This window comes from Quercus robur, chromosome 6 (genome assembly GCF_932294415.1).
Source record: "Quercus robur chromosome 6, dhQueRobu3.1, whole genome shotgun sequence".
In the NCBI taxonomy this organism is placed as follows: domain Eukaryota; kingdom Viridiplantae; phylum Streptophyta; class Magnoliopsida; order Fagales; family Fagaceae; genus Quercus; species Quercus robur.
Genome location: NC_065539.1, coordinates 19,259,282 through 19,273,376, shown reverse-complemented (window position 1 = coordinate 19,273,376; position 14,095 = coordinate 19,259,282). Strand labels below are relative to the sequence as shown.

Genomic DNA, 14,095 nt, shown 5'->3' with positions numbered 1-14,095 from the left:
GAGAGTTTTTTGGTTGAAATATTATTTTTTGTCCTTGAAATTTGTTTTTGGTCCAATCAAACATTAGTCTAAAACAAAGTCTTACCTCCCTTGTTTTTTCTTATAAAGAAAGGCAAAAAAGTATGTTCTTCACTTCTTCTTCTAGTATCACAATAAATTCACAACTTTTTTCATAACTGTAATATATGGCAAGCTACCTGTCACTTTCATATAAACCCACAATTTTTTCTCCATCATTCGCAGTTTGTCTTTGTCATGCGGTAGTGGTACTAAATTTTTTGGAAAGTCACATTTAAATGCTTCTAAACCAAACTTGCAGATAGTACAGTCACGTGTAAGCATATATCACTATTCTAGCAAATAACAGCGAGTCCATCAGTAGTGTCCATATAATGCATCCATTAAGCAATCAAGATGTCTCTAGCCAATTCAACATTCAATGCGAGGGAAAAATTATTTACTAAGACTACTGTATATACCAAAACTTTTTATTTCCTCAATTTCACCCTCAGATCAAAGTAGGCTGTAAGCCTGTAACAAAGAATCTAAAAGAAACCTAGAACAAAAAGAAATTCAGTCCTTCCTTCTTGCCATTTTTAGCAACTTTAGGACATTTTCATACACAATAAATGTTATTGAAGCTGCAGGAACATTCTTCAGGAGGTTTGGTGTAATGCCCTTGTAAAAACCTCGAACACCCTCGAACCTGCAAGCCCCAACAGAATAGATTAGCCTTACAGATGAGGAAATGTCTCAGGTTTATAATGAAAGTAAGAACGTCTAAAAACCTGGTCTAAGTTTGTTACTCACTGGGGTGAGCCAAAATCTCTCACATTGACAACTTGAGATCAATAGCTCTTTATTCTCTTATAGCATTTGCAAGAAAATGCACAGATTTAGTATTTTGCTTATAGAAAAATCAGCTCATCTGATCTTCGTTGGAGCAACAAATGCTTAGTGGAGGGTTTCTCTTTGGCATTGTCGAGTTTTTTTGTAAAGGATATGGACTACTAAAATTCATGTTAACAGTCCCAAATATCACCCATCTATATGGTGACTGGAATTCCAACAACATGGATCCACTATAGACCAAAGCAGAGAACAGTAATTTATTCACCAAGATTATATAACCTCAATTGCCAAGCTGTTAAGCATGACCAATCAATTACAATTTACAAAAGAGCAATGTGTTTGTACTCCAGTAAGAGCTTTCCTTCTTTGGCTATAATAATTAAATCTGGGCTAAATTACTTACCGTGCAGTTTCCTTCACAACATGCCAGCTATCCATGTATCTTGGAATTCCATCACTACTAGGTCTTTGCTGCAGAGGGAAACAGATATGACCAAATTCCAGCCATTAATAAAAAATACAAATGAAACTAAAGGCTATGCAATATTTCAAGGGGAAACTTCAATAGTTATGATGAATGGATCAGTCATCTTCCTTCAATATGTTTGATAATTACACAACATATACAGAGATAAAAAGGAATTAAAGGGTCACATTGTCAAACCTGCAATCGAGCTCGTACAACCTGGAAAATCAAGTCACCCAACCATATAAGAAGCAATGATCAACTAACAAATGAAATCAACAATTCATGGTCTAACGCCACCCAAGACAAATGCCTACCTGGAATGGATATGTCAGAAGAACGGCAGCAATTTTTGAGGATGCACCCAGAACAGCATAATCCATTGAATTCTGGGAAAAAAAAAATTATGTAGACTATAAGAATTAATATACCATCAAACATTCATATCAGAGATACAAACAAATGCCAGCTAATAATATCACAAAGCAAGCAATTATACTTCTAGAACTATGCGTAACTTACAGAGTTTTAAAAGCAGTGCAAAAGCCTATACTTAACTCCAATGTATTTTTCTTAAACTTAAAACACTCCTCGTATACAATACTCAGAATTCCCCTTGTTCCAAATGCTTTAGATAAATTATAGTGGACATTAAAACTTATTGTGTCTTATTTCTTTTAAGTGGAGTAATATTACAGATAAATAACGATGAAGTATGATATAAATTCCTGCACAAGAGAACATACTTGCAATACTCCTATACACTTAGAGGGCACTGGCCATAGCACCAAAATCCTACCTTTTAATACTCCTATATACTTATTTTTCTTTATAAAAAAAAAAAAAAAATAAAAATAAAGGATGGAATGGACAAGAGATCCATTTAGACAGATGTGTGACATGGGCAAGAAGATATATCCAAGTTATCATGCACCTCACCTTGGTAGATTTTGTTAGATTATATCCACCCACATCAAGGCCAAATGACCATTGGTATAGCAACTATCAGCAGAAACAAACTAAAATCCACTATACAATCCTACATGTACACACCCTATCCGGTCCACTAATAGACCCACAGATTCAACATACAGATTTCTGTTAGTGACATCTCTCCATTAAACTAGGACTTGAATTTTCAAGAACATGACAGGACAGGAAATTTCCAGATTTGCCAAAAGGGAGTAAGGGACCCATTTGTCAATGCAGAAGTGTACATTGATACTTCTAGTATATGCACATTTATACAGTTATGCAGACCCAAATTCCAAAGAGCATTGATTGTAGTGACTTACCAAGAGTTTATCATCACTTTCAGAATCCTTTTTTCTGTCTTTAGACTTGAAGTCAATAATACCCTTACGAAGTTCCTCATACGCAGTAAACTGAATAGCACCATGAGAAACCTGCTGAAGCAGCACAAACACCTCTAAGTGGGAAAAATCTAAAGCAATAAAAAGCATAAAAATTTATCGTAGCATTACTAATGCTGGCAACGTGTAGTTCTTTAATATTCACATGCAACCAAATTTATATACATAAGCATCATTCTAGAATAATTTTTTATTCTCTCTGCCCTGCAGTATTAAAATTGTGAATTTCATTTCTGCTTGAGCACAATGGCAAAATTGAAAGAGAATAATACAAGCTAAAAAAAGCATAAGGCAATAGATAAGAGACAACAAAATACCAGAAAAAGACCAGGAATGATCCCTCTATAAAGTGCGCTCCAGCCTTCCTCTCTCATTATGGTTCTTAAGGCATCTGAAAGTTGATAAAAGATATAAGCATATCAGTTGGTTTCCAAGTGAAGAACAGAATAAAAAATAAAAAATAATTAAAAAAAACTAATAAAATCAACTAAAAGAGTGCAAACTAGTTCAACATACAATTAATATCCTTAATTAGCACTTCATTTAAAAAAATTCTTGTCATCTAAACAAAGCGATCATGATGGAAACTTTGATATTATAAATTATACTAAAAACAACTAAAATAAAATCAATCTGATAAAAAAGGCTATCTTCCAAATTCTAAAAATCAACATCACTATGATTGATCTTTAGCTGAGATGATTAAGGTGCAGGGTGGGATTGGAATAAGTCTAAGCTTTGATGTTTCTTCAAAAAAAAGAAATTATGTGGCACAAGAGAAAATAATTAAGTTTAATGTGATGCTACAACTTAGAGCCAAAGTTGATATGACTCACAAGGAAAAGCGATATCTGAGAGTGCAGATTATTAGCAATTTAATGTAAGATGCAGAGCAGACCATAAAGCCCAGAATATGGTTGAGTTTGATGAAGAGGTGTCTGCAGCTGCAATCTTGTTTTTACAAGCCAAATAGGATTTGTGCACAAACAAACCTAGCAAAGCCAAATATTTGGAATCATCAGTAAGAAAACTAAACGTAACACCTGTATCTACCTCATAAAAATGCCATATGTAAGGAATAAGGTATTCTCTTCTCATTAAACACTTAGAAACTAAAGCAACCAGGATATGGAGTGATAATGTCACAACAATTAATAAAACAATAACAATTCAAAATGAGCCAATGCCAACACTTCAACCCCGAGTATGGAAGGACAGGGAGGTGGATTCAAACCAATGACCTCTGCTTCATGGGGCGTGATTTCCAGCTGATTATGCTACCCCTCATGGTTGTTGCTGTGTACCCAATAAACTGAACTTACTTCTTTCATTTCTACACAGTTTACAGACCACAAATTTCATTTCTAATCTCCAATTATTAATTACATAATTTCAATATTGATAAATTCCTCTGTCCCGCCACACCCCAGGCTAAACAAGTGCAAAGATTTGGAAATAAAAGCATTAATTGGACATGTGGGCCAAAATGGGTATCATGTGCCAGATACAAGTAAAGCAGGTTATGACAACAGGTTTGTACAACACTTTTTGATGAACAGCCGTCAAAATGTGTTGAACAAAAAATAATTGATACCCTATGTTAGTCTTCCCAATCATATATTAGAAGTTTGCATAACTCACCAAAGCTCCAGCTTCTGCAGCAGAAGCAAGATGAAGACCAGGACTAAGCTTCCCTTCATTGTTTTTAGAATGCCTTTGTTTTGCTCTATCATAGCTACAAATAAAACAAAATTTTTTGTTAATAAATTTAAAAATAAAAGTAAAAAATTATTCAAAAAATTAAATTAGAAATTACAAGTGAAAGCATTGGTAATTACAATTTTAGGGTGTGAATACAAGTTTATTAAATGTATATAAGGTGTGACAACAAGTTTTACATTTGACTGTCTACCTAATAAAACTCTACATTTTTCAAACAGGCATTGGCCACGTAAAGAACAAGAAAAATCTAAAAACTCAAATCTCAGACAACCAAAACATTGGTACTTACAAGAAGAAATATAAACCCCATGAAACAGTTGACCCAATAACTGCAGGAGTGAAGCCTGCATAAAGCCCTCTGAGACCCTGAACACAAAGCAATAACATTCCTATCAAAAAAAATAGTATACCATAGAAAGAAGTGTTTTGAGTCAAAGAAAGTACTCAAATCAAATGATAAATGACAATAACAGGCTCATGGAAATAATATAAGTCATAGTTGTAATGGTGCCGAGTACCAAACCTTAGTTCTAACAGGTGAAGTGAACTAGGCAAACCCAGTAATATGTAGCTATAAATCTGTGATAATTTTTTCTAGTTTATGAATAGAAATCTGTAACATTTTTCCCACATAAAAAACAAGGTACTAGCAATAAAAAGTAAGATGCATTTCCAAGATAGCTTAGGTTCTTTATGATTCTTATAAAGAACAAATGGAAAGAACAATTGTACATGTACCTAAGTCTGGTCAAGAATTTTCCAAATTTAAAGGACATATAATTAACAAAATAATGATATATAAGTCACAAATTTGAACAATGACTATAATTCATATTAAAATAAAGTATTAAGTGACTAAAAAGTAACTATAAAACCAGACATAACCTCCAAGCGAGCAATGGTGAAAATAGCGTGAGCTGTGTTCTTGTAACTTGGAAGAGTCAAAACTCGTCCATCGTTAACTGCAAAAAACAAAAACAAAACCAATTCGATTCAAACAACTTCATAACCTCAAATCAAAAAAATTAAAAATACAAAATAAAGGATAGTACCTTGAAACCTAGTACGGACGACGTCGAGGGGGTGCATGGCGGCGACGGTGGCGAATCCGGCAGCGGCTCCGGCAGTGGCGTTCTCCCATTGCCACTGCTCCGACTTTGATTTTGACTGTGGCTGTGATTGTGACATTTGTTTTTTGTTTGGACAAATAATAAGGGAAATTTGGTGATGTTTTGGGAATTTTGATGAAACAGTACTAGCGTCTTGTATCTTTTCAGTGACTTGCTCGGCCTCGGCGGTCGTTTGCCACCGTTTGGAGTCCAAAAAACTTGGGAGCTAACGATGAAACGGTATTTACACGGAAGGTTCACTAGTTGTTTCATGTTTCAATTTTTTTTCAGATTTCAGAAATACTAAACGGTGTCGTGTGACTCTAATTTCTTTTCTCTTTTATTTATTTTTTATCTATATATATATATATATATATATATTTATATATATCTATATATATATTATCAATATAAAACCCAAACCTCTTAAACTTCCACAATTTTTCACGTCATCGCTATTTTCTTTTTTTATATTTCAACAAATATAAACATTATAATTAATTAATGAAAAAAAAAAAAAAAAACCTAATGCAAATTAGACTTCTAGCCAAATACAATAATACCCTCCCACCGCCTCTAGTCTCTCCCATTTAAAAACTGTTTGTGTAGAAGACCTAAAACCCAAAAACTAATTGCAGAGAGATGATGTTTGATCAGAACCTTTTGTTGCTGGATGCATGTCATATTTCCTGGACAACACATTGCATCAAGACCCTAGAATCAGGAAAGACAGAGGTAAACATTGGTGGGACAAGTTCCGGTCCTTCAAGGGTGACACAAGGAGTGAAGAATTTTATTCCCTGCCCTTCAATCTAAACAAGTATTTCCCATCTGTCTGATATTATAAGGTCCTCTATCAGATATTGCTCTGTTGAAGGTTCAAAAGCTCTTTGCAGGATCATGTTATAAACCATTGTTATCTCTATTACTTGTGAATCTTATTATAGGCTACATCAGTATAAGATTGTCTCTTCCTTTATAGGATGCCTTAGAACATTTATTTAAGTGATGTGGAACAAATATCATCTAATAATAATATTGTTAAAAATAAAAAACTCTGACTTTATTTTTTATTTGATTTTTTTTAAGGGTTTGAGTGTTTGATGTTGGAGCTTCACCATGTTGTGGTGAAACAAAAATGAGGACCCTCACCACAAAGTGAATATTGAAACTGACATCTTTTTATAAAGATTGGTTAATGTCTTATATTTGTATGTATGGCCGTTTTCTGTTAAGTTATTGTTTAGCTACATTGTATTGTCAAAAAAAAAAAAAAAACATACAAAGCTATGGAGGGGTAGTTTTTTCTCTTACTGAAATCCATCTTTTGTTGGACTCTTTGAGTTTTGACATATCAAACATTAATGTCAAGATTCTTATTAATACAAATAAGTTGAAGGTGCGTTTGTCGTATGGTTTTGTTTTCAGCTAATAATTAAACTAATTTTATTAGCTGAAAACACAATGGCTTAAAAGCTCTTTGCGATGGAAGGTTTTTGAGATATTACTTTGCAATATTGAAATTATTTGACAGATTTCCACGACTATAGTGATGAATTATTTCTTTTAAAGGTAACGCTATAGTCACATTTTTTTTATGTTGTTTCTATAATTTGTAGGTTTTGACTATTTTGATTCTTTAATTTTTTTTTTTTTTTGTCATTTTAGAAGTTTTAACATCGATATTTTTGGTAACCATAGATCATTCTTTTGAAGATAACACATCTTTCTCTTATCTCTTATGTTTCTCTATTGTGTAGTCACATATATCTATATATATATATATATATATATTGTTTTGTTTTAATAATTTATAGATAGTGAATCTTTTGATTCTTTAATATTTTTTGGCATTTTGGAAGTTTTTATATCTAAATTTACGATTCTTTTTTTGTAAAATCTGAAAACGTCTAGCAAATTTTTTGCAAGCCATTACACGTTCAAGTGATGGATTCTTTATCAAATTTAAACATATGGTGTTACAAAAATAGGTAGGTTCCCGTGTGTAGTACAGGTTTGTGACTAGTTATTATTATTATTATTATTATATATAATCGAAGCCTCTGAAGCTCTTACAATTTTCCATGTCAGCACAATATTTAAATAAAATTATCATTTTATTTAAATAAAATTATTATTTTTTAGTCCAAACTTAACAAAGAGTGAAACTTTATCTCTTTAACAAGTTCAACTTAAACTCAAACTCATCATTTTTTTAAAACAAAATTATTTATGTTTAATCCAAATTTAACAAAGAATGAAACTCTATCTCTCTAACAAGTCCAACTTAAACTCAAACTCAAATGTTTATATTATTATTATTATTATTATATCTCTACTTCACTAACGTGATATTTTATGAGATGGTGCAAACTTATAGCCATGAATTATTCTTTTGAATGTAACCCATTCTTTTTTCTTATCTTTTTCTATTTTTAGTTTCTTAATCAATTTAAGATTTTATGAAATTATTTTAGTTTACCTCATAAATAGGTAGGTTCCCGTGCCACGGGTTAGCGACTAGTTTTTTTTTTAATACCGAAAAGATAGAAGTATTAAGTATATTGTCGAATTCTCACCAAACCACACAACTACACCCAAACCAACCAAAACTACTTGCAAAATGAAGTAACTACACTGCACTGTAAGTAACAATGAATCGCACCACACTACATCACAAAATAGAGTAAACGGTGTTATGTTTACATAGAGGGTGTACAGAACACCACTAAGGCATGGGAGAATGCGTGAGTGGTTGAATTCGGACCTTACATGTGGAGTAGCTGTGAGGGAAGGGAGAGTAGGTCTTGGCTAAGAGGCTTTGTCTTGGTTAGTGATAAAGGCGTGACTACCTTGGGAAGGAAGTAAAATTTACACCTGACATAGTACTCAAGCACTCACCAAAAGGGATATAGTGACTTTTTAAGGTCAGAGACTATGAGGACACCCTTTATTACTTGAGTACACCATGAGTCACACGTGTACCAATCACAATACTCTTGATGTCCCTCTCAATGTTCAAGACTTGTCTCCCATGTAGTAGTAACGCTACCCACCCATGGGACCCAGTGCCACGTTGGCGCAGTCCTTATTCCTTAGTTAGCAAATAACATCACAGCTATAAAAAGATCTTAAAAGATAGAATATGATGACTTGACACCTGTCCTTGTACTCAGCCATGTTCCTTAGAGTATAAAAGGAACATGCAGAGGAACTTTTAGGGCAAGAACCCAACTGGATATTTTGACATGAAAGTGGAGAGTTGGTAGGAAAAAAAGGCCACTTTATTGTAAACTGATCTCCTTCTGATACATAATACAAGCTAAGTCGAGCAAGAATGTGATGTTCTTGCTCAAACCATGGTTTTTTATCCATTCTCTAGGGTTTTCCACGTACATCCTGTGTTATTTTGATAATCATCTTCTTTTTCTTGTCTAAATGTGTGTCTTTTTAATGTCCTACCATCACTTTCTTTATTTCTTGTTGAGTATCATGTCAAAGCTTGCATCTCTTTGGGCTTTCTCATGTAAATGTATTGTTAGATAACTTATTTCACTTCCATAAATAAGCTCAAATCTAACTTGCACGTACATTTTTGGCGACTCCGCTGGGGATCTATGGTTACTTTCCTTTTTAAGGGTGTTTTTGTTGGGTTATACACCTGTCTGTTGCCACTTTCTCTATGCCTTCGAGGAAGAAGGTGGGTACCGGGATACTGATTGGTGTGGGTGAGAACCATTGGTCAGAACCAAGTACAGACCACATATCCATGCATTCTAAAGGCACAGGGTCTTTAGGTGGAACTGCTCATCGTGAGAGCAAAGAGATGATGGCTGCCATCGAAGACCTTCAACGTTCTCAAGCTACTATGTGGGCAGAGTTCCAGTCCTTACGTCAAGAGACAGCTGTACCTTAAGTTCCTCAAGGTCCTTAGGGGTCTCTTTACCTGACTAGGGAGGATATACATGCTATTCTATTTGAGGCTATGAAGATGGAAGTGTTGTCTATGTTGATACCAGGCCTCCTTATCTTGAAGAAACAGCTGGGAAACCTTACCCTGCTAACTACACACCTCCTATATTCCCTAAGTATGATGGCATAACATGGAACGCTAGAAAGCATATTAGGTGGTATGTAGATGCGTTGACAGTTCACTCTCACGACCATGAGTTGAGGCTCAGAGAGTTTTCTAAATCTTTGGAAGGTCGAGCTTTTATTTGGTATACCAGTCTCACACCAGGGTCAGTGCTAAGTTGGAACGAGTTGGCAACATAGTTTATGAACAAGTTCTTTGCTTTGGAAGAAAAGCTTACGTTGTCAGATCTGCAACATGAGAAGCAAAGGGTGTCTAAGGGATTGCTGGAGTATATTTGGAGGTTTAGAGATCTCTTTTTGCTATGTTATGATCCTGTGGAGGAAGAGAGGCAGGTGGATGTTTGTATTGCTGGTATGTTGTATGAATATCGGCCTTACTTAGAGAATCTCCAGATCTCTAGTTTTATTAGACTTGTAGAGGCTACAAGGAGGACAAGCACGTCTGTAAGGAAGCCTTCAAAAGAATCCACTTCACAAATCGTAAGTGTTCCTAGACAACCGTGGAGGAGAGAAAACAAGAAGGTGGAGGTTACTGTGACAGAAGAATCTAAGAAGATAGTCAAAGGAAAGAAGAGGGATAGAGGTGGTATTCCCCTTCCTTTTACTATGTCCACTGAAGAGTTGTGTAGCATCTTAGAAGCTTGGGTGAAAGATGGTGTAGTGACATTGCCTAAATGTAAGCATGAGCCTATAGATGAGGAAAAGCGAAATCCACTTTATTGTAGGTATCATAGGAAATGTGACCACCATACTATGGATTGCTATGCTTTGAGAAATATCTTCTATGATAGGGTAGCCAAGGGAGATTTGGTTATCAAAGCTGGGAAGAGAGTTAACCCAAGAATGTGTAGGCCAGAGGTGGCAACGACTTTCTTCATAGGTCGCGAAGATCCTATAGAGGAAGAAACAGAGAACATGGCTAGCAGTAGCTCAGCACTACCATCATTAGTAGATGAAGAGATGATAGCGAGAATCTAGCAGGAAGATAAGATACATTCCTTTCTCGAAGGAATAGATCTTGGACCAATGACTAGAAGAGAAACAGCCCAAGCCTTGACCAGGGTGATGGAAAGGAACCACAAAGTAGCTATTGTTGAATGGAGTTTGATGCAAGTGGCATACCAAGAAGCAAAAGATTCAGTCACTTTCTCTAATAAAGATCTAGTCAACCGAGCTGTTGATGGTGATAAACCTTTGTATGTCACTGCCTTTGTGGGAGCATCTTAGATCAAAGGGCATTGGTGGACACTGGTGCATCCACTAATATTCTGTCTCTTCCAACTTTTGATGCTTTGGGAATCCTGAGGGAAAGAATTATTCCAGAGCCAATGCAGGTGGTAGGAATAGGAGCTCTACAGTAGAATACTCTTGGGCATGTGTCTTTGGACCTTAGGGTTGGGCTAATTTGGGCATCTACTCTCATGCATGTAATGCAATCTTAGGCCGTCCATGGCTAAAGGCATATAGAGCAATGGCTTCCACATATCACCAATGTGTGAAGGCCATTTGGAGGAACAAGCAGGTAGTTATCAAGGCCACCAAGATGCCTTTTGATAGAGCAGAGCTTCATTTCGCTGAAGCAGCTTTATATTAAGAGTACGAACCTGAAGGCGAGAATAGAATTCTTCCTTTCAATCCTATTGCCTTGCAAGCAGAAAAGGAAGATGATGGTGAAGTGGTAGAACTAGAAAGCCCTTCCAAGATAAGAAGGGTCACTAGGCTTGATGGCTGAGTGGTGTATGAATTCTGACGGTTAAAGGGAGGGGATGAGGAGGATGGCGAGCCTAATTCCCTTAATCCAACGTAATAGCCATAGGAAGTTCAAATAGCTGAGGAGTTTGTGAAGGAAGCCCCTGAGTGTATGAATGATGGAGTTAAGAACGTGCAAGGAGGGCTCGTTGAGGTTAACCTGGGTGATGGTGAAGAAGATGAGAAAATGGTAAAGATTATCAAGAATCTATCCGAAAAGGAGAGAGGAAGGCTGGTAGCTCTATTGAAAGAGTATAAGAATGTTTTTACTTGGAGTTATCAAGAAATGCCAGGTTTAAGTCCGAATTTGGTAGTGCACATGCTGAAGATGGATCCTAATGTTAAATCTGTGAAACAGCCACTGAGGAAATATCGATTAGATGTTGAGGAAAAGATAAAGCTTGAAGTACAAAAGATTTTAAAGGCAAAATTCATTGAGGAGATTGAATGCCCGAGCTGGTTAGCTAACATGGTTCCTATAGAGAAGAAAAATGGCCAGATAAGAGTTTGTGTAGATTTTCAGGATCTCAATAAAGCCTGCCCAAAGGATGAGTTCCCACTTCTTAATGTTGATATTTTGGTAGATGTAGCAGCTGGTCATGAGCGTTTCTTTTATGGATGGTTATAGTGGGTATAATCAAATCCTTATGGACCTAACAGATGCTCCAAAAACTACTTTTAGGACACCCTTTGGGAATTACTTTTATAGGGTGATGCCTTTTGGACTAAAGAATGCTTGTGCAATTACCAAAGAACTATGACTTCAATCTTTGGAGACATGTTGCATAAGCAGGTGGAAGATTACGTTGATGATCTTGAAGTAAAAGCGAGGAATCCTTTCGAGCATTTAGTGCACTTGAGAAAAGATGTAGAGAGCATTGTTTGAAGATGAATCCTTCCAAGTGTGCCTTTGGAGTGTCCTCAGGAAAATTCTTAGGGTTTCTTGTTCATCACAAGGGAATTGATTTGGACCCTACGAAGGCTGAAGTAATAACTACTCTTAGTCCTCCTACAACTCTAAAAGAGTTGAGAAGCTTTGTGGGAAAGGTTTCTTATTTGAGGAGATGGCCCAAAATCGCACGACAAACACCTTTAATTGCTGTGCTAAAAACCGCATCGCAATGTGCTGTGCTAAAAATGGCCTAAAACCACACGACAAACATCCCTAATTGATATAATGAAGAAAAGGCCAAAATACAAAAAAACATTAATAGCATGCCCATTTTTGGTTTACATGTTAGTCATGCCCACTTTAGGTTTACATATTTGTCAAATTCATTAGTGTGATGATCATGTGAGCCATAAGAGCTAACAAAATTTAGTGTTAGAAGTCAATTTGGCGGATAAGGAAATCTCAAAGAATTATAAGGAATAATTAAAATCCTAAAGGGTGTTTTTGCAATTAAGCCTTCTTGAAAATACTCAAAATAAAGAATTAAATCCTTGAACTCAGGGAGTTATTCTTATTATTATTATTTTTTTGTTTTTATATATAGGTAGATAGTGAGAGGGGGAGAAATAGGATTTGAATCACATGGAACACTAAATACATCAAATCTTTTATCCAAAATTACAATTTTAGCCAAGAGTTATGTAGCTAAACTACTTAGCATCTCCTAGTGTTTTATATGAAAACATCCTAAATTCAAATTCTCCCACCCTCAACTATAGAATTATTATATAAAAAAATTACAATTTTCCAACAATGATGGACCTAATCTTGCCCTATCCCAGTTCAATATTCTTTTCTTGACCGGATTTCTTCATAGAGAAAAATATAACACATTACCAGCTATTATTCCCAAAAGAAAAACTCTATAAGGGAAATGTCAACACCAATCTATCATAAGCATTCTATATATATAATATTCTAAAATTCTCTCATTGTATTTATTTGGATGTAAAATAGTTTTTTGAAAAATATATTCCAAAATTTCATGTGATTATAGCATTGTGGTTGAATGAAAACTTAAGTGGATTCATACCAAAAGCCTTGTAATTCAATGGGGCAAAACTAAAATACAGTACCTTAGGTGTGATTCCTTAGATTTCTCAATTACATTATTGTATCCAGTGAATTTATCCCAATCAGAATTAACGGCAGTAACCTCACTTTTAATGCTAACAAAACTTATGTCTAATAAAATAAAAAATAAAATCCAATCAACCATTGATGTCTCTCTCAAACCTTGACCTCTATAGCTCCACTCCTCCTCCTCCTTCCCTCACGACCACTCTAAGCTCCACCACACCACTATCAACATCCTTTACCTTGCCAAAAATATCTCCAACATCCCTTTGAAGACCAAAACCATCTCAACCTCAAAATTTCCAACACTAGAAAAATCCAATCCAAAAAAAAAAAAAAAAAAGAAGGAAAAACCCATAAATAAATCAACCCACTGAAAATTCAACATAAAAACACAATAAGAGGAGGAGTGGTGTTGGTGAGCGATGGAGGAGAGAGAAGAGTGATCCATGCCAGCGGGTGGTGGGTTGGCGATGCCTCCACACCATTGAAGGACAAAAGCCAAGGTTTGTGAATGTGAGAGGAGGTTTGCCAAAAAACCTTCTCCAACTCCAGCGTCAGTGTGGCGGACGGTATTTCTCAAGACCTTGTACGATGATGTCTCTCTCTCTCTCTCTCTCTCTCAAGATCTTCTCCAACTCCTGGGCACTTACCGGCAAAAAAGAGGATGTCGGTGGTGGTGTTGTAGATCTTGGAGAGG

The 14,095-nt window shown here is 35.5% G+C and overlaps 1 protein-coding gene across 3 annotated transcripts; it reads right to left on the bottom strand.

Moving 5' to 3' along the window:
* Positions 1–379: 379 nt before the first annotated feature.
* On the bottom strand, positions 380–5,791 carry LOC126733126 (folate transporter 1, chloroplastic). Of its 3 annotated transcripts, none has more exons than XM_050436311.1 (11): positions 5,466–5,791; positions 5,299–5,375; positions 4,703–4,779; positions 4,333–4,426; positions 3,590–3,683; positions 3,009–3,082; positions 2,614–2,745; positions 1,636–1,707; positions 1,517–1,537; positions 1,256–1,323; positions 380–706 (listed from the first exon to the last, which is right to left on the bottom strand). In XM_050436311.1, the coding sequence occupies exons 1-11, from the start codon at positions 5,599–5,601 to the stop codon at positions 574–576; spliced, it is 978 nt and encodes a 325-aa protein (XP_050292268.1). In that variant the 5' UTR covers positions 5,602–5,791; the 3' UTR covers positions 380–573. The 3 variants fall into 3 exon arrangements, with proteins under 3 accessions (XP_050292268.1, XP_050292269.1, XP_050292270.1); XM_050436312.1 differs by having other exon boundaries at positions 2,614–2,727; XM_050436313.1 differs by having other exon boundaries at positions 2,614–2,724; positions 5,466–5,790.
* Positions 5,792–14,095: the final 8,304 nt, after the last annotated feature.